Below are 23,192 nucleotides of genomic sequence, written 5' to 3'. Positions count from 1 at the left end.
ATGGTGTAAGCAGTGGTTCATGATTCCTTCCCTCAAGTGGCTTTGTTGACATCATACCACCCACCCATTACAGACAATAGTGCAGTGCTCTAATAGACAAGTGAGAAGAAGCTACACAGAGTATGCAGCTCGTTGTTTTAGGGGAACTGGAAAAGATGTTACAGAGGAGGTGACAGCTGAATTTTTTTTTTTTTTTAAGATTTTATTTATTTGAGAGGGAGAGAAAGTGATAGATAGCATGAACAGGAGGGATAGGGAGAAGCAGGTTCCCCGTGAGCAGGGAGCCGGGTGTGGGGCTCAATCCCAGGACCCTGGGATCATGACCTGATCCAAAGGCAGATGCTTAACAGCCTGAGTCACCCAGGCGCCCCTGAATTTCTTTTAAGTAGTCTCTACACCCAGTGTGGGGCTTGAATTCACACCCCAAGAATAAGAATTATATCCCCTACTGACTGAGCCAGCCAGGCGCCCCAGTTGAGCTGAATTCTTTTTTTTTTTTTTTTTTAGCTGAATTTTTAATTAATTTTTAGAATTTTAACACTGGGAGGACCATGAGGCAAAAATCTGTGTGGAATAATAAAAGACATACAGTAGGACTGCCTGGGTGGCTCAGCTAGTTGGGCATCTGCCTCTACTCAGGTCATGGTTTCAGGGTCCTGGGATTGAGAGCTGCATCTGGGGCTCTCTGCTCAACAGGGAGTCTGCTTCTCCCCGTCCCTCTGCCCGTTCTCCCTGCTCATGAGCTCACTTGCTCCCTCTCTCTCTGTCAAATAAAATCTTAAAAATAATAAAAGACTTAACAGTAATTTTTAAAAACAACTGTTAGAAACCTGCTGCATGGTAGTGTGTGTTGCTGTGTTTTGAGAAAGAGCAAGAAATTGTGTAAGAATTCAGTGATGGGAAAAGAGCGTAAAGCTTAGTGTTGGGTCTATTTTGGCTTTTTTCTTGTACTATTGTTTTTCTTTAAATAACTCTATTAGCCTTCTGTAGCAATGGCATAATTTGGTGTGTCAGACAGGGATTATCTCAGAAAGTATTATGTAGGAAACTTTTCATAGTGCTGTGTCGATTTACAGGGACTCAGATCTGGAGGTCATTGGAGAGAGTCTCTGAGGAAGTTGCTTTCAGGCTGACACTTGAAGGATGAGTCAGAGTTGTACAAACTGAGGGTTGGGCATTGGTGTTTGAGGTTACATGAGACACATGGAAGAGCATGTGTCTGATGCTATGTGCATGTGTCTGATTCTGAGGAGAGGGTATTTTCTAATACTCAGTCATCTTTTCTTCAGTACCAAATATGCCCCAGCAGCGGCAGGACCAGCATCATCAGAGCACCATGATGCACCCAGCCTCCGCGGCGGGCCCGCCGATTGTGGCCACCCCACCAGCTTATTCCACACAGTATGTTGCCTATAGTCCTCAGCAGTTTCCAAATCAGCCTCTTGTTCAGCATGTGCCACACTATCAGTCTCAGGTAAGGCTGCTGTGACCTCTTAATTTTTGTTCCATTTAAATAACATTCAGTTTTAACCTTTAATAGGGTAAAGGGCTTTTCCTTTATATTTTGTGTTCTGTGTCATGGTGAGGTAGATAGCTAAGGATTTGGGGGCCTGTTTAGTATAAGGAGGTTGCTGATCAGCGTAAGTATTTCAAAGGAAATAGCCAAAAACAGTTTTAGGCTTTTCAGAGTTGTTTCTCTAAACCTGGAAAGTGTGGAGTTAAGACGTCTGACTAAAATTTGCCTGACTCTGTTTGATACTTTAATGTGTTTTCTTTATATTTTGTTTGAACACAGCATCCTCATGTCTATAGTCCTGTGATACAGGGTAATGCTAGAATGATGGCGCCGCCAGCACATGCCCAGCCTGGTTTAGTGTCTTCTTCAGCAACTCAGTACGGGGCTCATGAGCAGACGCATGCGATGTATGGTAGGAAGCATTTTGTTTGTCTCTTTCAGTGTGAGTGACTATTAATTGTTTTAAAGCTCTGAAAAGAAACTTTAAGAAAACTTAGCCTTTTATACCAATGAGGGTCAAGAATCTAAAGAAAAGATTAACCCATTTCTTTAAGTCTTGGCAAATCATTTCAACTTCTATTGCTGAAATTTGTGTTCAAACGTCATTCCTTATTTTAAGTGAAATTGAATGACTTGTATAATGGAAAGTATCATTTGTGGAGAAAGGCATCTTCCTCCTCTTCCTCATCAGTATCATAGCAGTTTGGTATGGCCTGCCTAAGGCATGCAAGAAAGTTTTGACACAATGAAAGCCCTCTCTGACAAGAAAACATTCTGCTCCACTCCTTCTCCTGGCAGTCATTGGCATTACATATTTTTATTGCTGTTTGTTAAAATGAATGCTATTGTGTGTCTGCCTCATGTCTGCTGATTTTAAGAGGTCAAAATAGTATGATACTGGGTCTCCTTTAGACATGAGTCACACTTTAAATATAATCATATAAGCAGTGGTAAAATGAAAATAAGAAGTACCCTATGTAAAATAATTAAAACAATATATAAAGGAATAATCGGCAAAAATCTCCATCTTAGTTTTGTGGCTGGAGAGTTTTGTGCAGGTCACCTTAGCATCCATCTAAAGTACTAAAATAAGGTGGTTTTCAATGTTGAGAATTTAAAATGACATTTCCACTCATATCTTATAATAATAGAGTCAGTGAGTGGACCCATATTTTTTAAAAAACTTTAATTCGTTCTAGTTTCATTAAGATGTGTTGTTTTGAACTTTCCTGAGCACTCCTGTACTGTCATTTAGGTTATCCCATTGGCATTTCAGTTTTTTGGAGTGGGAGGAGAGAAATTTAAATTTATTCATACAAATGGAAAGTATACCACTATGAGAAAGAAAGTACCATTACAAGTAATTACATGGACATTGCATTTTTTTAAACCTTTTAAAACTTTTTTTAATGACTACAGCTATATGATACTCTGTAGGTTCATAGGACTAGCACTCAGGCAGCAGCCGTCAAGTTTCTTGTCATCCGTGACCTGCTGCTCATGCTTTCTTCCCGGAGGCGTGCTCCCCCTGCACACACGTAGTGATAGGCATGTTAAATGATTAAAGGCATTGTTTTTGTAAAATTCTTAAACCCAATCTTTATACCTTATCACTTAAAACCTTCTGCTGTGGATTATGCCCTTTAAGTTAAAATGATGTAATTGCCACGTTTGGGGAAACTTTCTTACAAGAAACTCATTCATAATTTAATTGAAAAAAATACCAACAGACTGATTTTGGCTTATGATTTTGGTTATGATTGCTTTTCATTGGCTTGTCTTAACCAGGACTAAATGTATGAAATTGCATAAAAGTGTATTCATCATACATCCTTCTACGCAGTTTGTATACATTTTAACAATTTTCTGGTTTGCTAAAGGCTTATGTGAAAAAGTTCATTATGATTTTTTATATATTTCTGATAAATAATACATCGTGATTTTAAAAGTAGAAAAAACACTTCTCCCTTCCCATTTTCTGGCATATTCCCCTTGGAATAAGGTCTAAAACTTTTGAGTTAAAATTTCCATTACTTTTTAGAGAATAGCATAGAGAATTGTGTACCCATGCTTCTGAGACATTGTAGTCTCATTGTAGACATCACAACACTGTGATATTGAGAAGAATCTTTCTCCTCAGTGTGTTCACTAATTGCCAGCATTTGGTTTTGTCTTTTGGATGGATGTTCACTGGTTTGAAATAGCCTGTATCGGAAATACTGTGTTTGATACACTAATGGTTTTATAATTGCTTTCCCAAAACATTTCCATTTGAAAAGTAGTTGTCCTTGGACCCTGAAGTCAATTCAAATGTGCGTAAATAGGAAATACTGCAGACAAAACACTAGATCTAATGTCCAGTAAAATCTGGAATGATTTGTCATTAAGACTAGTTCTTTATTGCTGGGAGAAAGTTGCTCAGCCAGATCTGAAACTTCTCTTCCTGCAGTTTATACATGTTGTATCTAATTGACATCTGTTGATAAGGGTAGACTGGGGTGAGGCTATGGACTTGATATGGTTGTTGCTATGATATGGTTGTTGATACAGTTGTTTACTCAGGGTCTCGTTTTGATATTTCATACTCTAAAAAGAACATTAGGAAATGAAATATTTTATTCTTTGCCATCATAAACCATAATTTAATCTAGTAAAGCAAGTTCATTAATTCTTCAGTAATTTACTTAAGTTATTTTAGATCTTCCAAGACTTTAATTATGCCAGATATAGACACTTTTGTCTTAGTTTAAAATAAGGTACTTTTAAATCTGTTGATAGAAATGCTAATTTTATACTTACTTCCCTTGAACAGTTTATAATTCATATTCCCAAAGGAACGAAGTATTTTGAGTATGAATTTGTCTATTTTTAAGCTTCATTCTATCTAAATATTTTCAACTTTTTATGCAAATAAAAGAATATGCACCTAGATGTTGGCGACAGTTATATGTCACCCTTTTGTCATTCATTCATTGTTAACAGCCACAGCAAAAGGCTTTAAGAATAGAAAGGACACTAATGGACTACAAAATAAAGACTGATTATTTTCTTTAAATGGTTGGTGTATTTAATATAAATATGCTGACAGATTATTGAACAGCTAAATTATTAGAGATATTAAACATTCTAAATAGTTATTGACCTTGTTCTCTTTCTAGCTGTTATAGAAAGGAGTTTGATCACAAACTTCACCTCTGACCTTAAACTAACTTAAATCATTGCCTTTGCCCCTTCCCTCCTAAGAAGTTATTTTGTTTCCTGGTCTTCTAGTTCACCTAATTTTGTTCTATGGCAGTGGTATTTTCCCTTTCAGAAATAGTACTAATGAAACTTTCTTTACTAACTGAAGCCGTCAGGAAGAATTAGATCTAGAATCCTCTTTGAGTTTATTTGAGTTTGTTTTTGGTAGTTTAATGCAAGCAAATGAGAAAATACATGAGGCAAAAAGATTTAAAATACACCTATTATCTCCTCCACCTGACAACCACCAGTTAACATTTTGGTGCATATCCTTTCAAATGTACTTACAGACACACAGATTTATGTAGACATTTTAATAGGAAATGATACTATACCCATGTTTAATATTACCATTATTATGTTTCCAAATTTTGGGGTTCACTTCCAGATACCTAATAAATATCTTACAGAATAATGATGTTTCTCTTCATGATTTACAAAATTGTTTGAGTCTTTTGAATTAAACTTGGTAAACATTCTCTTATTTTGGTACGTTATTTATATTCAGGTTGTTCAATGGAATGCCATACTGGTCTTTGATTAGATAATGATTTTATACCTTTTATTTAAGCAAGTCAGAATGTGGAACTCGACACATAAGTACAGAAGAAAGTGTCTTTTGGTTCAGTCCTTTGTATAATTTTGTAGCAATGTTTAAAGTGCTTGTCATCTCTTGTAAAATAAGAAAAATGATTTATGCATGAATACAAAAAGAAATTACTAAATATGTCAACCTTTCCAGAAAATTAGGAAAATGCACACCTCAAAAGGCTAATTTACCTTTCTATTTCCCAAATTCAGCATGTCCCAAATTACCATACAACAAGGAGACAAGCCCTTCTTTCTACTTTGCCAGTGAGTTGGGTTTTTTATACTAATTTTAATTGAACAGTAAAACACTTTTTAAAGAATACATGTTAAGGGAGTAGACTTGTTGAGCAATATTTTCCTTGTGCCAGCCAAAATTGTTGAATATATGTATATTTGTAAATAATTCAGAGTTTAAAAAAAAAAAAATACAACCCAGCTTAAGAAAGCTGGAGTTAATTTAAAAATTGAGTTGCGTCAGAAATTAATTTTTGCATACCAAGCAAACATGTGACGACTGTTTTGGAAGTGCCTAATATTTTCCTTGTTCAGAGAAACTTCTGCTGAACTGCCTTTTTTTTTTTTAATCCAAGCCACAAATTTAGCATAAAAGGCTTAAAATAGCAGGCTTTTTCAGTACCCTGCTAAGAAGAAATTTATCCTTATAAGGATTTTTTAATTGAATAGGGTTGAAATTCTAGGGAAGAAACATTTCTGTCTTTTCAGTCTTTGCATGACTGAAGACAGTTTAAAAAATACTCAGGTGTAGACGCCCCAGCATGTTTGAGCTTCAGCAGGAAAGCACAGCCTCCGCTGCTTGATTGCGATTGGCGGCACTGGCCTCTCTCCACCGGCAGTGAGAAGGTAAATAAACAGTGGCTCCTAAATGGAGAAAGTTTGGGCAGGGCTCTGGGTTAGAAATGAACGTGTAAGGTGTGTCTTCTTTATTTTGTAGGGCAGTTTTTAAATAAGGCTAGTCACAGACTTTCGGTATTTGGATAAGAGAGGTACTGACTTGCACAAGTCCTTCAGAAATGTATGTCAGTAACGAGTCACTTTATGTGCAATACTATATTTTAAGGGATATTAAGGATTAAGATTTTAAATACTAAATTTTGGATTATTTTAGACAGACTTAATGTCTGAATCTACTAAATGCCAGATTTTAAAAAGTTGAGAAAACATTTTGACTTAAGTTTTCATTGACTGTGTCATGACTTGGTATCCAAAAATAAATGTGTACATGTTACTCATTTGGTGCTAGGAATTGTTAACAAATTTAATCCTTTAATAGATGCTCTTTAAAAAGGAGTCTTGCTGTATATCTATACTATTAAAGGGAAACTTTGTATGTGATACAGCTTGTAAAAGACAGTGTCAGTAATTAATTTTATTATGTACTCAATTTGAGGTCTCAAATGTAGTTATCCTCACCATCTTACTGTCTCTGATAGTAATTTTGGAGTCAGTTTCCTGGTAAGTAGCTAAAAGGTCCTTAATCATCAAACCTAAGTATTAACTGCCTTAGTACAACTCCCTCTGAAAGGAATTAATAGTTTTTAAAAGAAACTAACAGTGGGGCTGCTGTTTATAATATAATTCGCTGCTTTGTACCACCCCCTCCCAAGAAGCTGTTTTGTCCTGGTTTGATCTAGTTGCCTGTTAACGCCCCTTTAAGAGTTCAGTTTTCCTCACTTGCTTTTTTCTGAATTTAACATCAAATTGGAAGATTTTGTTTTCATTTTTAGTTTTGCAGTGCTGGTGATCTCTCAAGACTTGTGCATCCAAGGTCAAAATGATAAAACCTAGTTAAAAATTAAACGCACAGCCTTGTGGATTGAATTGGCTTCAGTAGGATCATGGCTTAGGAAACAGTTTTTATAATGTACTTACTAGTGTTAGGAGGATTTGACAAGTCATACATTTAGAGTTTTAAACATTTGTATCAGGGAACACAGTGAATGGGAGACTTCTGGACCAGGTAAAACCCAGAAAAGCAATGCTTCTTTGATTAGCCTGAATTCATCCAGGTTTCATGAAGACAACTTAATTTTTATAAATAGAAGTTTAACCGATGAATAGCTAAGTCAGAATTTTGAAGAAAATTTATTTTTAGCCTTTGGAATCTTTAGCTAAATTAATGAACTAATTAGACTCAGTAAAGCCTAGCATTTACGGTCTTCTACTCTCCCCTTCTCCCTTTCCCTGATTCTAGTAAATTTTCCTCATTTATTCTATCTTGGTTCCTTCCTCTTGGCTCTCTTTTCTTCCAACCTTTCTGCCCCTCAACTTTTGGATATCTCTCCTACCCCACCTTTGTCCCATTCTTAACTGGCCTTTCAAGGAATCAGACTGTATTTTTGTTGTTACATAAGTATTGAATTAAAATGTGTCAGTTTCACATTTTTTCCCAATTAGCTGTCCAGTTTTTGTATTTGAGTGGGGGGAAGGGTTCCTGGATGAGGTCCTTGCTTAGCAGATATCTTTTAAGCAAGAAGATAAAGGAAGTTATTTCTAATTAAACCTTTCAAAGTTTTATTTGCAGTTAATGATGCATATTTACAGGTGCTTGATTTTTCTTAGAATGCATTGTAGTTTGCTGTTACTTAGGTAGGGAAAGGATTTTGTTTTTAAATAACAATATATTACTTGTTTCAGGGGTACAGGTTTTTTGTTGTTTTTGTTTTTAAACAAAAGCCTGTGTAGATGCACACAGTTTGGGTGACTTGAAGTATTTGTGCTATGAATGCAAATGAGATATAAATTAGAATATAGCCTTTTGATACCTTTTAAAAGTGGACGGTAAAACATATTTCATCTTTAATTTTTTTCCAAATAATTTCAAGATTTTAACCTTTTTAAATTGATGAATTACTTCATTATGAGACATCATGGGTGTAATTATTCTCCTTGTGTGAGGTAATTTTTTTTTTGAGGTAATGTTTTTATGTCAGAAAAGTAATAATATAGCACCCAGCTAGAGTTTATTTTTTTATTTATTGTTTTTTAAAACTTCACTTAGAAGGTTAAAGTACAAACATCTCTTGAATAAAGTTTAAAAAATAGAAATTCTGAGATTCTGTACTGGGTCTTCGTATTCAGGAATTGCTTTCCCCTAGATATATTCAGTATTCTTGCAAATGAAACATTTAAGAAGCTTGGGGATAGAGAGGATTTTGATGCTAATAGTGTGAAAATAAGGAGTGTGAGGGGCGCCTGGCTGGCTTAGCGGTGGAGCACGTGACTCTTGATCTCCGGGTCAGCATTGTAACTCCACACTGCGGGTGAAGTTGTCTTTTTTTTAAAAAGGCCTGTGAGTAACTCTAGACAACATTCTCCAGGAACTTCTGTGATAATAAAAGTGTGCTGTAAATTGTGCTGTGTAATCAGAAACCACTAGCTACATGTGGCTATTGTAGTTATTTAAAAATAAATTTGAAGAATGAGTATAACATTTTTATAAGAGCAGAGTCAGGTTCGAAATTTACATCAAGTCTTTTAGACCAAGTCAGTGCCTAGACAGTTTGGGGGGATCTGAAAGTTAACCTAATGACTATGACGGTGAAGAATGGTTGCCTAATAAGCAGATGAATTAGTAGAAAGACACTGACTTTATAGACTTGGGGACCATGGAGTTCAGGGAAAGCAATTAGCACATTATTCTTCCTAGCTCCCAGAAAACAGGCATGGACTCTTCCTAAAAACACCCAGAGACTATCTTGCCACAATTTTCCTTGTTAATATGTTCCAGTGTGTATTAACTCCTAGAGTTAGGGAAACTTTCTCACTGTATAAATGAAAGTGTTTTGTTTAATTTAATCTGGGTATTAACAAATATTAATGCCTGCTGTGACATTGGCAGTGGATGCACAGGTGATCCTAGCACTAGCTTTTTCCTCACCCTTGCCTCTTTTAAAAGATAATGTGTATGGGGCGCCTGGCCAGCTCAGATAGTAGAGTGTGCAGCTCTCAAACTCAGGGCTGTGAGTTCAAGCCACATGCTGGGCATAGAGTCTACTTGAAAAAATACATACAGTTGGGGAGATAACCAGTTAGGCTCGAATATTGGTGGCCTTTGGTCCTACAATGTCAGGCATAACAGAATTGCTTAATGTGCCTAACCCTCTGCATAACATTTCTTTGGGACGTGCCGGGTGTCACCTATGCTGGTGACTCTTGGCCGTCTTGCCTATTAGACTGTTGGGGGAGTTAGAGTGCCTGTTCTCACAGCAGCGCTTGTTTCTTCCTGTCAGTCCCTGTATATCTGTATTTGCTCAGACATGTCATAGGAAGAACATGAGGAGCTATTTTGGATTGTTTCTGTGTACCAACCTTGCTTCTCTGGAATTTTAGGATGAATTTGAGAGAATGCTGGAAGTCCTGTGTTGCTAGGGATATGTCTTGAGAACACTGTGCTCAGCTCATTGCCACATCGTGGTTAGATTTGTATCCGTGCTGCCAGGAGTTACTAGAAGCAGTGAACTCACTGTGATTTTGATTCTCAGATTGCTGTTTTGGGAATACATGAGCAAATGAATTTATACCTAATCTCCTGTTTGGTATCAAGGTATGGTCTTGCTGAGATCCATAAAGAATTCGCATTAGGTTCTCAGGTCTAATGAAGACATTTTTGCTTAGAAGGGCCCATCATAATTCCTTTGAAGTTATTCTAGCTAGTAAAAATCTTCCTGAAGTCTGGGATGCTTTGAAGGGAGTTCATTTTTCTACACAGTTTAGGTAATTCCATTTACTAGATTTTTTAAAGCAAAGGTGAGGCAGATCCTTGCGTAGGGAGGATCCAGGGTACGAACTGAGTGACAGAGGGACTTCTGAGACTGATTATGGTCATTTTGCCATGAAGATAGAGCCCTGATCTTGCCCTCGCTCCCAGCCCCATTGCAGTCCGTGCCCACGGGACACTGTGCCTGCTCCAGGGCAGTAGCATGGTGAGGTTAGCCAGATGATGGCCTTGAGCTAAAGAGAGAGAGAGAGAGTGTGTGTGTGTGTGTGTATTGTTTCTGCTTATCTGCTTATCTTTTTCAGGAAAATGTGACTGTTTTTAAGAATAAATTTAATTAGATTTTAATGTATACAGCTGTGTTATAGAAATAAAATGCTAGTGTGATTGGTGAGTGATAACGTCACACTTAGATTTTCGAGAAAATGGATGGTTTAAGTGGAGTCGAAAACAGATTGGCGAAAGCCTAAGTTAGGCGTGGAGTATCACGAAAGCTCAGCTGATGAGGCACAGAGGAGCAGTTGAGACGGTCCTACATGTCGATTGTACGCACACCTTTTTCTTTCACTTCAGTTTCCACTGGCTCCCTTGCTCAGCAGTATGCGCACCCTAATGCTACCCTGCACCCACATACTCCGCACCCTCAGCCTTCAGCTACCCCCACCGGACAGCAGCAGAGCCAGCATGGTGGCAGTCATCCTGCACCCAGTCCTGTTCAGGTAAGGAGACATCCAGGTCCTTGTAGAAGTGCGTCCTCATTCTGTTCACTGGGCGTTTTCGCTGCTGAGGGGCGCGCTGGGTACCGCTTGATCAAAACCCCTCAGAGCACTGCCTCATGACGCCAGCAGACCGCTAACTCTGCCCACTATGGCCCTGGGGTTTGGTTTTTGTTGTTGCTGTTTTTAAGGCATATTAAGATACATCTTGAGAATGAAGTGATTGGGTAAGTTCTAGAAATAATTGATTGAAAAATCTAATTTAACATTGTATAGGAGATTTGCTTGGGATTTTTTTTTTTTTTTTTTTAACTTCATTCCTGACAGTTATACATGAGGTTTTTTTCCCTGTTAGTTTCTGTAGTCAAGTTTGTTAACAGGGCGGTTGAGGATCTCTTTGACATCTTTCAGTTCCCTGGGGCAGTGGACTTGTTTTACCTCTGCTTGGTTGGGGTCTTGCTACCGCCAGGCTGAGAATTGGGCTTAAGCCCAGAAAGGAGTGTCTCTGAATGAGGGGTGCCCCCCAGCCCTGCCCTTCCTACCCTGTACATTCTATGGTACTTGCCATTGGCCCTCATCTTCAGTGGGCCCAGTGGAGCCTACGCTCATGTATGGAGTTCAGCTTTGTGTGTGACCTTATCTGCTTTTCATTGAAGAAATGGTTTTCTCAGTTCTTTCTTGTCGCTCTGCAGCACCATCAGCACCAGGCCGCCCAGGCGCTCCATCTGGCCAGTCCACAGCAGCAGTCAGCCATTTACCACGCGGGGCTCGCACCAACCCCACCTTCCATGACCCCTGCCTCCAATACGCAGTCGCCACAGAATAGTTTCCCAACAGCACAACAGACCGTCTTTACAATCCATCCTTCTCACGTTCAGCCGGCATACACCAATCCTCCCCACATGGCCCACGTACCTCAGGTAAACCAGCTTTAGCCAACTTTCTGTGGAGACCAAGTAGAATAAGAAAGTTATTGGAGAAGCAGCGAAGAGCCAGGTGCTCTGCAGGCTAGGAAACCCTGTGTGTGATGCCATCTGCCTGTCTCCCTTCCCCTCTCAAATACATGTGATCTGGCCCTAAATGATTGTTGGTGTGGTTTTGTAATGGGGTCAGTGAAGTTGCTGATTGGTCAGTCCTTTAATGTTTCCCATCTGAGACCTTAAAAATCTCTCTGATTTTGGAATGCAACCCAGTCCTTTCCTTCCTGTGTCTGCTTTGCTATGTTTATACAGCTTCACTGCTATATGTGTATACATAGTACATACATTCTTTCTCCTCTTCTCCCTTCCCTCTATCCCTATCCCATTCTCCCTTCCTCACTCTCCCCACACTCCCCATCCCCCCCCCACACTCACACACGCACATACACACAGAGAGAGAGAGAGAGAGAAAAGACTGGCAGGGAGGTTGGGCCTTCACAAATTCTCAGCTCTCTGAGGTGACTGCCCTGAGCCTGTCCGCTTGAATGTTAGTTACACGAGTTCCAGAGAAATCTCTCCCCTTGTTTTCCTTGCCTGTCAGTACATCCGCTTTGACCATATGTTGTACTTCTTGAAAGGTTTGGCCTTATACATTGGTGCGGTGTAACTAGAAGTTGGAAGCACTCAGGCGTTCCCATTTTTCTTAGCATCCTGGCTCTCTGGTGCGCTCCTCCAGCGTAAGCCTCTGATGGTTGAAAGGTGTGGTTGCCATCTCCGTGGTTGCCGGCTGCATCAGCTGCTGACAAAAGTCCATGCAATCCAGGGCCAAGTTAGATTATCTTAATAAGGAGCTGCACTGAAATTGGGCTCTAACACTGTCCTCGAGGCCCTCCCTGGAGCTGTTAAGGGTGAATCGGCTGTATTTGATGGCTCTTCTTGCTGCTTTCATAATAGAATTCTGTGAGGCAGGTGTAGGCTAGATTGCTCACTGAACTCCATTTCATGTCAAATGGTGCGCCCCTGAGGCACTGGCGTGCTGGGGGCTGGAGACGCGGCTCATTCTGAGCTCCCTCTCAGAAGGCGACATTGTGACTAGAGTTCCGCAGCTCTGGGGAGTTTGGGCGTCCTCCTCTACACAAGTGAGGAGGGTCCTGTGGTGTGGCGCACTGCAGCGGATGATTGGTTTTGACAGTGGGGAGGGGGCCGGCCGGTCTGGTCAGGTGTGGGCCAGCGTGGTTTGGCTGAATCAGGAGCTTCATGAGAGCTGGGGTCCTGGAGGTGGTTAGCAGAGGCTGGTGGCTAAGTAGATATGTGAATTTACCTTAAGTTAGAGTTCCTAAAACCTCACTTTTGTGTTTTTGTGCTGAAAGAGAAAAAGGTTAACACTTCCAGGGAAGTCCAGATACGCCATGGGCCCTGGAATATGTAAGACAGTAAAAGCAGCATTTCATGCAAGGTTTATTGTGGTCTAGGACAGTGCACAGGGAGGCAGGAAAGGAGGGCTCTTCTGGGCCTGCCGTGTCTCCCCAGGGCTGGGATCCAGCAGTTGGGCTGGCTAACCCTCTCCCAGCTTGACAGACCAGGTTGCACTCACTATCACTTGGTTTAGGGACACGGGGCTGGCCCAGATAACTTCACATCACTCCTCCCCCATTTCATTGGAGCCATTTACTGCAGCCTCCTCCTCCTGCTCAGTCAGCATGTCTCTTAGAATAAAGGGGCCCGACTGTCTCTTCTCTCGCTGCCCGGACTCATTCTTCACAGAGATGTGCTGGTGAGCAGACAAGCAGAGGGGAGGGCAGACAACAAGGGCGAAGGAATCCATAGATGACTGTCATCACCTGCTTGCCTAATTAAAAGGGAGGTTACCTTTAAAACTGCTTCAGGCCCCACTCAGAAGCCAGATTCTGAAGCGTCATTGCACCTCTCTTCCCTCGGGTCAGATACCCAGCTTTGTGACGGTCTTGCCCGACATACAGCGAATCCAGCAGTCAGAAATGTTGAAGGCTGAGATGATGCAGCCTTTACTTTTACCCAGGCCTGCTGGGCGCCTGCTCCCTCAGCCTTGCAGGACCTGCTAAAGGGTGAAGCAGGTCTGTAGGTCAGTGGATGATCCACTAGGGAGTGTCCACAGAGGAAAGAAAGGGCCCTGAGGGCCCCCCTGTTGGCCTTTCCTGCCCCAGCCCAGCTAAAGGAACACAGTTGACATGTTGTTTAAGCTGGAGATATTGCCTGTATGCGTAAAAGAGCTCTCTGTTTCAGGCTCATGTACAGTCAGGAATGGTTCCTTCTCATCCAACTGCCCATGCGCCAATGATGCTAATGACGACACAGCCACCCGGCGGTCCCCAGGCCGCCCTCGCTCAAAGTGCACTACAGCCCATTCCAGTCTCGACAACAGCGCATTTCCCCTATATGACGCACCCTTCAGGTGAGGCGTGTGTGTGCAGGGGCCGCCGGGCACCCCAAAGCATTCTGCTCGCACAGATCGAACGGCAGGCAGGGCCAGCGCTTCAAGCCCCGCATTCGAGAACTAGGAAGACCCGTCAGAGTGTGCACAGTAGGGACTGTGATGATAAGTTCAGTGTCAGGGCCTGAGGCTTCCAGGAGCCGAGTCTGTGTGTGTTCTGATGGTATACAGGATTTGGCTTGATGAGAAGCAGCAGCAGCATTCTGTGTGGCTGACGCATGCTTAGGACTCAGTTGGCCTTCCTTGTTACAATAGGCTGGACAGGGCAGCGTTCGCCTTCCTTAGTCCCTGCCCCCCCCCCCCCCCCCCCCCCGCCCCCAGTCTGACGGGGCTGGTTACCACCATGGCAGAGTTTGATTGTAGCTCTGGAGAAGACTACTGATGAGAAAGTGTGCTGTGTGTGGACTGGTTTTGAGTGTAGCCTTAGCTCCAGCCTATGCCCTGACAGGGAGGGAAGGCCCCGTGATTGTGCTCTAACACTTGATGGCTGCCATGGCGATATTTCAGTCTAACCTGTTACTCTGAAATCAATACTGGTGCTTGGCTAGTATCTGGGGAGGGGGTATGTTAAGGCCTTTTTCTCTACCCCATGAGCAACAAATCTTCTGGGAGTTTTACCTGAAGTGGTTTTACATCTGACTGGTTTGTTTCTACCCACCCACCTACCCCTCCCCTGTTTGGTGCAGATGGGAGGGGGAAGAGTGAACTGAATTTTGAGTCTTGTTCAGCTAGCACAAGGATAGTTTACAGGCGTGTGCTGCAGAGACACTAGGCTGATTTGCGGTGTTGCCAGTTTTCTGTTTAAATATCCACTTTTCTTTCTTACAGTACAAGCCCACCACCAACAGCAGTTGTAAGGCTGCCCTGGAGGAACCGAAAGGCCAAATTCCCTCCTCCCTTCTACTGCTTCTACCAACTGGAAGCACAGAAAACTAGAATTTCACTTATTTTGTTTTTAAAAAATATATGTTGATTTCTTGTAACATCCAGTAGGAATGCTAACAGTTCACTTGCAGTGGAAGATATTTGGACCGAGTAGAGGCATTTAGGAACTTGTGGGCTGTTCCATAATTCCATATGCTGTTTCAGAGTCCCGCAAGTACCCCAGCTCTGCTTGCTGAAACTGGAAGTTATTTATTTTTTAATGACCCTCGAAAGTCATGAACACATCAGCTAGCAAAAGAAGTAACAAGAGTGATTCTTGCTGCTATTACTGCTAAAAAAAAAAAAAAAAAAAAAATCAAGACTTGGAGCACCCTTTTACTAAACTTGACAAAGGTTCAGTAAATTCTCACCGTCAAAATGACGGGTTATTATTTATAAATCAAGTTTGATGGAGTGATCACTGTCTACAGTGGTTCAACTTTTAAGTTAAGGGAAAAACTTTTACTTTGTAGATAATATAAAATAAAAACTTAAAAAAAATTAAAAAATAAAAAAAGTTTTAAAAACTGATATCAAGTTAGTGTGTGTTTGTATAAGCTTAAGATATTTCTATTTTGGGATACTTCATATCAAGGCAGGAGGGCTGAGTGTGCTTTCTTAAATAATCCTGGAAGGTTAGTTGTCAAATGACTTTTCTTCTTCACCTTTAGTTCTGGTTCAAGGTATCTCTAGAAAAAGACAAGACTGAGACATTCTCTTTGGTGGATAAAGGTCCGCTCCAGAAGGAGGAAGGCTGGCCAGAGCTGGGCGGCACTGAGATACCACATCCTCAGCCTGACGCTGGTTCTGTAAGCTTCCTTTTTAATATCTCCTGAACGCAGATGAGTGTTGTTAGTCAGAAGTCGTTCTGATTCACACACCTACTTTACCAGAAGGGGGCAGGAGACACTTTTTAAAAAGAAACATAAATCCAGAAGACTGAAAAGCTAAAACAGCACAGCGCTGTACAGAGTCGCTTACTGCCGTAGACTCGCAGCAGTGCTCATGCTGCTGCGTGTGGGAGGACAGAGGGAGGAGCGAGCAGTGGAGCGGAGCAGGGATTTTGCAGAGACCACAGTCCTGTAATGCTAGAGCCTTTAAATATTGTGGCAACAAGTCAGTTCTGAAAACTTTTAATTCATGTGTAGCAATTTGTACATTATAGCAAAATTTGCATTATTCGAGAATAAGTTACTTGTACAGTACATAAACAATACATAAAAATTTGCCAAATATCTTCTGCCTATAATGATACAGAATGGATCCATTTACGCCGTTGTCATTACAATGTGCTGCTTATTCCAGCCAAACACTGGGTGTCAGATGTGTCCTTGTTAATGGTGGATAATATACTATCAAGTTCCTCAAGCCTGTGGGAGATGTTAGAGCTCACGTGACATTTGCAGTAAGAGACGTAGCCCTGAATTAAAAGCATGAAGGAATCTCAGGCAACACTTAGGGAAGAGTTCAAGGCCTTGATTTTAGGTTAAGAAACTGTTATGTAAAAATAGTGTTTTCTGGCCTAAGATTTTAATGATTGCTATTCCTTTTTCCTACACGGTCCAGAAATGATCAAAGGCAGAAGATTTATACCAGATAAAGCCATATGGATTGCTGGTCTAAAATTCAAGGCAGGTTAGTTGACTTAATTCTTTGGTGCTGGTGACTGTTAGTATGTAAAAGTTCATTCAAGACAGAAGAAGGAGGTGATGGTGCCGGGAGCAGTCAAGCTATCCTGTTGTCTCGACTTAGAGCTAACTGGAGGGATCATGGTGCTTACTGTCCCTTTGGCACTCCGAGCCCGGGCTCTCAGCGGAGGCTGCTGGCTTGGCTTCTTGCTGCCAGCAGCAGTCACCCTGGGGCCAGGAGGGTGGTGGGGTATGCTGTGACCTTGCTGGGCTGACTGTAGCCAGCGGGGTCATTGCCTGTGAAGGCATCTAGCCCAGGGGACCCACGGCTCCTTTTCCTCCATCTCCACCTGCTCTAGCGGAAAGAAAAGGCAGTGGCTCAGTGTCACTTCTTCTTAGGCCCTGAGGGGGCTTTTGGGGGGGCCGTATTTGAGCTGTCCTGGGAACTTGGACATGTTTTAAAAGGAAGTGTTTTTCTTGAGCGTATTAACTGAAGCAGTCTGGAGGTGGGTGACTTCCAGTTTTCTGTCACTGAGTCTGGACTTGTCCTTCATAGCCAGTGGGTCAGAGCTGCTAGTTTGCTGTGCCTGGCTTGTCTTTTCGTATTACCTGAGAATTGTATGGTGAGCAGCTAAGCAGTAAGGGTCCCTGGCTTAACGATGTCACATTCCAGGTGTTTAGATTCCATCCCTTCTGGCTAGAGGGAGGGCACTCACGTGGGTTGTTGCCTACTTGGCCCCTTTACTGTGCAGCCAAGGGGACAATCTGTACCAGTGCCTTCTCAGCACTTTCTTTGATGAGTTTTCTCTAAGAGAAATTCAGAACATAGACAAAACCCACAAATCTGGATTGGATCTGCTTTATAATCTACTGGAAACACCCAGGAGTGTTGGTTTCTAAAGTGGTGAAGAGGTGACTGCTTGGCCCCCTGGATGCCCCCCCTCCCAAAAAGAAAACCCCAGAAAATTCTAGAATCAAAAGTCTGACCACTGGGAATACAGAGAATGGCTTGAGGGAGCAAACCGAACCGTCACCCCAAATAAGGGAAGCAGTAGTTTTAGGCCAGGGTTTAAATTTAGCCTCTGATTGATGTATCTGTAAAGGTTAAGCTGTGCTGAACTCCCAGTTTCCTAGAAGCCACATGGGTGAGCCTGCTGCTGGCACCCAGGAGCAGCTGGCTCCACTCTGTCACTGCCCCCTTGTTTTAGAGCCTCTGCGTGAAAGTCCTGGGGGGAGCCAGCTCCCCTGTGAATTGTATTACTGGTGAAAGGCAAGTATCGAGGGAGGTTCGACTGCAGGCCCCCGGCTGGTGGAGACACTGCGTGCCCGCGAGTGCATGCACACATTCCTCACCGAGAGAAGCAGTAAGCGGCTGGCACAGAACGCGGATTGTGGCTGTTAAAGGAGTTTCTCATTAGCTGTGGCACCAGATTCCCAGCTCCTCTTTTGGCTCAAGAGTGAGCCTAAAACCTTGTGGGACAGTTTATAAGCCATTAGATGTCTGGGGGTTTCTGAGCCAGCCCCATTAGTGAAGGATGGCCCAGGAGCCCTTCCTCCCTTTTGGCTTGTCCCTCCCCTTACCCCTTGGTTAAACTAGTTTAACTCTCACCATAAAACTGCTATTAACCAGAATCCAGTTTTTTATTCATAAGGCACCAGGGTAGAATTATTCCTTGCCACCCTCCTATTTCAGTAATTGCCTGAATGTCCCTGAAAGGGTGACGTATTTCACTTCTTTTCATTAGTAAGGACAGTGGCTACTCAGCAGCAGGTGACTGTCCTGAGGATGAAAAAGACATGGATGCCAGGCGTGCTGGCTCAGACTGGGAACTAGTCAAGTAGGGTTTGCATAGCTGTCTCTGAACTACAAAATCGCGTGGGTATTAGTTTAAAGAGTGCAATGACATAAGCAATAATTGAGTTTTGAAACCTGAATCCTTTGAAAAATTAATCTGAGGTAAAATGTTTAAAAAAATTTTTAACCTTGAGCTTTGTCCTAAAGCTGTGAGTCAGAGCAGGAGTGGTGTGTTCACCTATGACGTGGGTGACGGCAGACCTGCCACGTGGACTGAGGCTCCAACAGGCAAACCATATGAGAATCCAGGGCTTGTTAGTGTTTTGGGCTTCCTGACACCCTCCCCCAAAAGTCTGCCATCAGCTGTGACAGTGTCAGTGAAAAAGAGCCCAGGTTCTGCCGCCAGCTCTGGCCCTCACCCATTACCTCCTGTAAGAGGATGGGACTGGTCCTGGGGACTCAGGGCAGGAGCTGGTGGCATCTGCGAACGAGAACTACATCTGTAAACAATAAGGAGAAAGCAGGTGGTGGGCGACGCAACTTACAGGAGGCCCTTTAACAGGCCGGATAGAAGGGTCACATCGAAACTGGAGCAGTTAACAGTGTCCCTTAACTCTCTCTCTGGAAGGAAGGAAAGAAAATTACATTCACAAGTTCACATCTCTGCTTGCTTGCACTCCTCAGGGGCACGTGTGAGGCCGGGGTTCCTCACCGCCGGTCAGAGAGGTGTGTACTGATTGTCTACGGCCCGTAGGTGGCTCCGGGAGGAGGAGTCCATTTCGTAGTCTGAGTCCCGGACGCGACTGGCAGCTTCAGGCTCCAGGTGCCGCAGGCTGTTTTCCAGCTCCTCGGGCGAAGGCAGCAGGTGGAATATCTGCTCTGGGGGGGAGGGTCGGCTGGGGGGACCCTCCGGGCCATGCCCTCGCGGACAGCCAGAAGAGCTAAGGTGGGGAAGGCCCAGCTCCGAATCCCAGTGAGCAAGGGAGAAAGGGAACAGGACGGTGTTGGAGGAACCTGGGGGACAAGTGACCAAGAGAGAGATCAGCGTTGTCAGTCAATGTGACGGGGCAGATGTTGGAAGAACACAAAAATCTCTGTGCCCCTGGGTTTGCAGCAAGCTTTTACCCTCTGGTTCCCTGGGCCACCCACTCCCTTTATCAAGGGTCACACCTGGTGGCTGGGAGACGACTACCACATAGCTGGACAAGCGGACGTCACAGGCAGCACCGCACTCGAGTGGGATGGGAGAGCGCTGGAAGTGGTGTAGCATGTCCACGACAGAGGGGAAGTGGAGGTGCTGCACTCGGCACTGGCCTCGCTCGGTCAGCGACAGGCGCAGGTGCTAGAGAGGAGGAGAGTGGGCTCAGCCACTGGCCACTGAGGGCTTTGAACTTGGGGGTGGGGGAGGTACGGCCCCACCTACCATGCCCCGTACCTTGGCTATGCCTTGGAAGTTGAATGTGAGCACATACTCCCCTCGCCGTGTCTCACTCTGCCGTACCAGGAACACTCCGTGAGCATCAGGACCCTGCAGCTGAACCAGCTGGGCTGCCTTCACCCGGGAGATGGGGCCATGGAACCAGGGATAGCAGGACAGGAAGTGATCTGTTTTCTGACAGGCTGGGTCCAGCAACCCCCCAGGAGAAGCACCTGGTAGACAGGACGGGTGATGGTCACCCCCGGTGGGCACCTTACATCCTCGGCTGAAGCTGGTTCCGACTTACCCGGAGAACGGAGGCCTGACCCACTCACCTTGGTTCAGGGAATCTGTGCTTCCCCGCGGGGAGTTGGATGTGCCAGACTCTGGGGCTGAGGGAATGTGCGTCTCTGGGTCTGTGCTCTCCAGCCTGCTGAAGAGGCTGAGGTTAGGATCTAAATAGACCAGGGCAGTAGGAAAAGCTGTGCCAGGAGTGGGGCCCTATGGTCCGGGGCCTCACCCTTGGCCTGTGCACTCCCGGAGCTCAGCCATCCAGGAATTCAGCTGCTGCTCGTCCCCCACCTCAAAGATGATGTCTGTCCGGTCCTTCACCTGGCAAGGAGGAAGGGAGTGGCTATGTGGGTGCCTTGGGTGTGTAGGTATGACCCCAGGTGGGAAAAGCTGTTACTCACCTTCAGGACAAAGGTATAGAGGTTGTCCGGCATCTCGAGGCGTGTGCATCGCCGAACCTCCTGGATATTGGAGCAGGCTGCTTGTAGCTTGGGCTTTGAACTCTAGGAGACCAAGGTAGGGCACTTGAGGCTTGTTCCTGATGGCCCTTCCGTCCACCCAGGCCTCTCCTTTCCTGTAGTCTCCCCAAGGGCTTAGTTGGGTGGGTGGGGGCTCCTGGTACGGCCAGGCAGGCCCCCCAGGCCTGGACCAAGGTCTCGCATTGTGGCTTGCTGGAGCCTCGCCGAGGGCCCTTCTCCTGTAGCCTCTAAGCACTCTTCCCGTGCCCCAGTGGACCTGAACCTCTGACAGGTGTCTGCCTGCTGACATCTGTTCCTCCTCCACTGGTGGAACAAAGAGCGCCCCCACCCCCCACCCCAGCCAGGTCACAACGGCTGCTGACCTCCTCATCAAAAGAAGCGCTGAGAGTGGACGTGAGGGCGTCCAGCCCAAGTCGCATTTCCCTCCGCGGCGCTGCCTGTGCCTCAGGCCTTTGTCCTGCCTTTAGTTTATCCCCTGCCATCAGTTCCTCATTAGTGCAGGCCTCTCCGGACCTTGTAGGAAACATACTCTCATCACATCATAAAGAGAAGCAGCTCAAATCTTGGAGGTGAAGTCTTTTGCCTGAGGGAGGGTAGATCAGGTTTTCACCTCCGTCCACAGCATACAGCCTAGAAGTTCACACTGCCACGCCCAGCTCATCTGTCTGCAAGGCTGAGGGTGCGGGGTTGGATCTGGCTGCAGGGTGGGGGTTGGCAGAGCGGCTTAGCCACAGGTTCTTGGGGCTCCTGCCAGCATCCCTAAAGGAACAAAGCTTGGTATGGCTGGCCCCAGGTAGAACCAGCTGGAAACCTACACAAAACCTTGGACCCGGAAGTCTCCTGTGACATCCAGCATACACGGGGTTCGGGGTGCACGGGAAGTGGTCCCCTACTCCTTTGCCAGCAAGGGCTCCTCTCCCAGGTCCTGACTGAACCTGACTAAAGCGGGGGCTGAGCTTGCAGGTGCCTGTTCCCAGGAAGCTCTGGGGCCCTAGAGCACAGAAGCCAGCATCTCTAGGGCAGCAGTGTCTCAGAATGCAGGTCTCCCCTCTACTGCCCACCCCCATCTCTTCCTCTTCCTCTTGTGCTAAGAGTGATAAGATTATTTCTCACGAGGTCAGGAGATGATGGATGGCTGCTTCCAGCAGGGGCCAGAAGCAGATGAGAACAGCGGAAGGAGCCAAAGATGATGGAGGAATGGACAGGGAGGCTCAGTTGGGCCCCGTCTCTCCACTACCTCGTTCTTCTCAGGAGACCGCCAGGCCCACCTAGGACCAGCTGGGAAGGACCGGCCTGACGAAGCCAACACAGGGCAGGGGCAGAGGGATGGAAACAAGGCAGGCCCAAAGGCTTGTTCCTGGCACTGTGACTTTGGGGGAATCTGACCTCCACGTCTCGAGCAGAAGCTGCCTTTTCAAGAAGTACAGGAGCCCATCCCCAAAGCCACGCAGTGCCAAAGCAGTGAGGGACGCAGCAGTCTGGCAGGAGAGGTCTGAACAAACGGGGGCTCTTCCCAGTCCAGGCAACCCCTGCCCCCAGCAGTCCGGAGGGAAGAACAACTCTAGGAGCCCCTGACGTCCGCCTTGGTGGACCGCCTCCTCTCGCTCCCGTGACAGCAAGCACAGAGAGGTGGCCAGCCAGTCCCGGCCCTGAGTGACCACCAGCCAGGGGGTTTTTTAATCTTTCAGGTTTCTCTTACTTGTCCCCCATCCCCCAGTTTCTCAGCCTGGGAGCCCGTGAGATGTGAGGAGCACAGGAATCCCATGCGGTACTGACGCGGGCCCTGGGCGTGCTAGAGTGTGCATGGCTCCACCTTTCAGAGCCTCTGTTTCCTTTCTGCACAATGGGTACGGTCCAAGTGCTGTTTCCTTCCTTCTGCTGTTGCAGTTGGCTCTGCCTGGCCCGCAAGCCTCCCCACTGGCTCCAGGCCCTCAGGACTGGGAGGAAGTAGGCTAGGCGAAGAAGAAACAGAACTAGTCTCCCTTTCAGTTCCGCTCTGGGCCTGGCCCCAGGGTGAATGCTGAGATTAACCAGCAGAGCCACTGGTTTCACTCTGAATGTGGGGCCTCCATGCCAGCTCTGCCCCCAGAAGCTGAGGAACTGCTGACCTGGCAGGCAATGGTGAAGAGGATTCCCCTGCTTCCCCCATAGCCAGCCCTGCTGCACAGATGCTGGCCCCCATTCGCCCACTGGCTGAGATACAGGTTCTTCCCGACTCCTGTCAGGCAGCTGGGGGCACAGCCAGGATCTGAACCCCAAAGCTGGTGTGTCCAGGTACTGTGCTGTCTGATGGTAGAGAGAGGCCAGAGGCTCTGCTCAGACTGGAGTGGTGAGCGAGCACGTGGGGCAGGATAAACCCTGCCTGTGGCCACAGCCCTAGTTGGATGGTCCAGAGCAGGACTCAAGAGCACTGGTCACATGTGGAAGGACCAAGGGGTGCCTTCCTGGTTCAGCAAACAGCTGGGATGGG

The 23,192-nt window shown here is 45.1% G+C and overlaps 2 protein-coding genes across 9 annotated transcripts in view; one reads left to right on the top strand and one right to left on the bottom strand.

Moving 5' to 3' along the window:
• Nucleotides 1-15,643, top strand: part of ATXN2 (ataxin 2) — a 116,025-nt gene extending 100,382 nt beyond the window's left edge. For 3 of the 7 annotated variants that reach the window (XM_047697332.1, XM_047697331.1, XM_047697336.1), the window contains 7 exons: nt 1,290-1,474; nt 1,796-1,928; nt 5,558-5,611; nt 10,656-10,801; nt 11,491-11,718; nt 13,981-14,149; nt 15,017-15,643. In XM_047697332.1, the coding sequence (XP_047553288.1) occupies nt 1,290-1,474; nt 1,796-1,928; nt 5,558-5,611; nt 10,656-10,801; nt 11,491-11,718; nt 13,981-14,149; nt 15,017-15,045 (944 nt within the window). In that variant the 3' untranslated portion in view covers nt 15,046-15,643. Of the gene's footprint in view, nt 1-1,289; nt 1,475-1,795; nt 1,929-5,557; nt 5,612-10,655; nt 10,802-11,490; nt 11,719-12,730; nt 12,807-13,980; nt 14,150-15,016 lie in introns of all 7 variants that reach the window. The other 4 variants (XM_047697334.1, XM_047697333.1, XM_047697337.1 and 1 more) reach the window with 3 other exon arrangements.
• A 586-nt stretch (nt 15,644-16,229) lies between these two features.
• Nucleotides 16,230-23,192, bottom strand: part of SH2B3 (SH2B adaptor protein 3) — a 38,681-nt gene continuing 31,718 nt past the window's right edge. The window contains exons 3-8 of one of the 2 annotated variants that reach the window (XM_047697338.1): nt 20,645-20,746; nt 20,473-20,564; nt 20,288-20,385; nt 19,971-20,185; nt 19,706-19,877; nt 16,230-19,549 (exon numbers count right to left, since the gene is read on the bottom strand). In XM_047697338.1, coding sequence (XP_047553294.1) covers nt 19,254-19,549; nt 19,706-19,877; nt 19,971-20,185; nt 20,288-20,385; nt 20,473-20,564; nt 20,645-20,746 — 975 coding nt within the window. In that variant the 3' untranslated portion in view covers nt 16,230-19,253. The remainder of the gene's footprint in view (nt 19,550-19,705; nt 19,878-19,970; nt 20,186-20,287; nt 20,386-20,472; nt 20,565-20,644; nt 20,747-23,192) is intronic. The other variant, XM_047697339.1, reaches the window with a different exon arrangement.

This window comes from Lutra lutra, chromosome 12 (genome assembly GCF_902655055.1).
Source record: "Lutra lutra chromosome 12, mLutLut1.2, whole genome shotgun sequence".
Classification (NCBI taxonomy): domain Eukaryota; kingdom Metazoa; phylum Chordata; class Mammalia; order Carnivora; family Mustelidae; genus Lutra; species Lutra lutra.
Note: the sequence above shows the minus strand (reverse complement) of the source record. Positions and strands in the feature narration are given on the sequence as shown.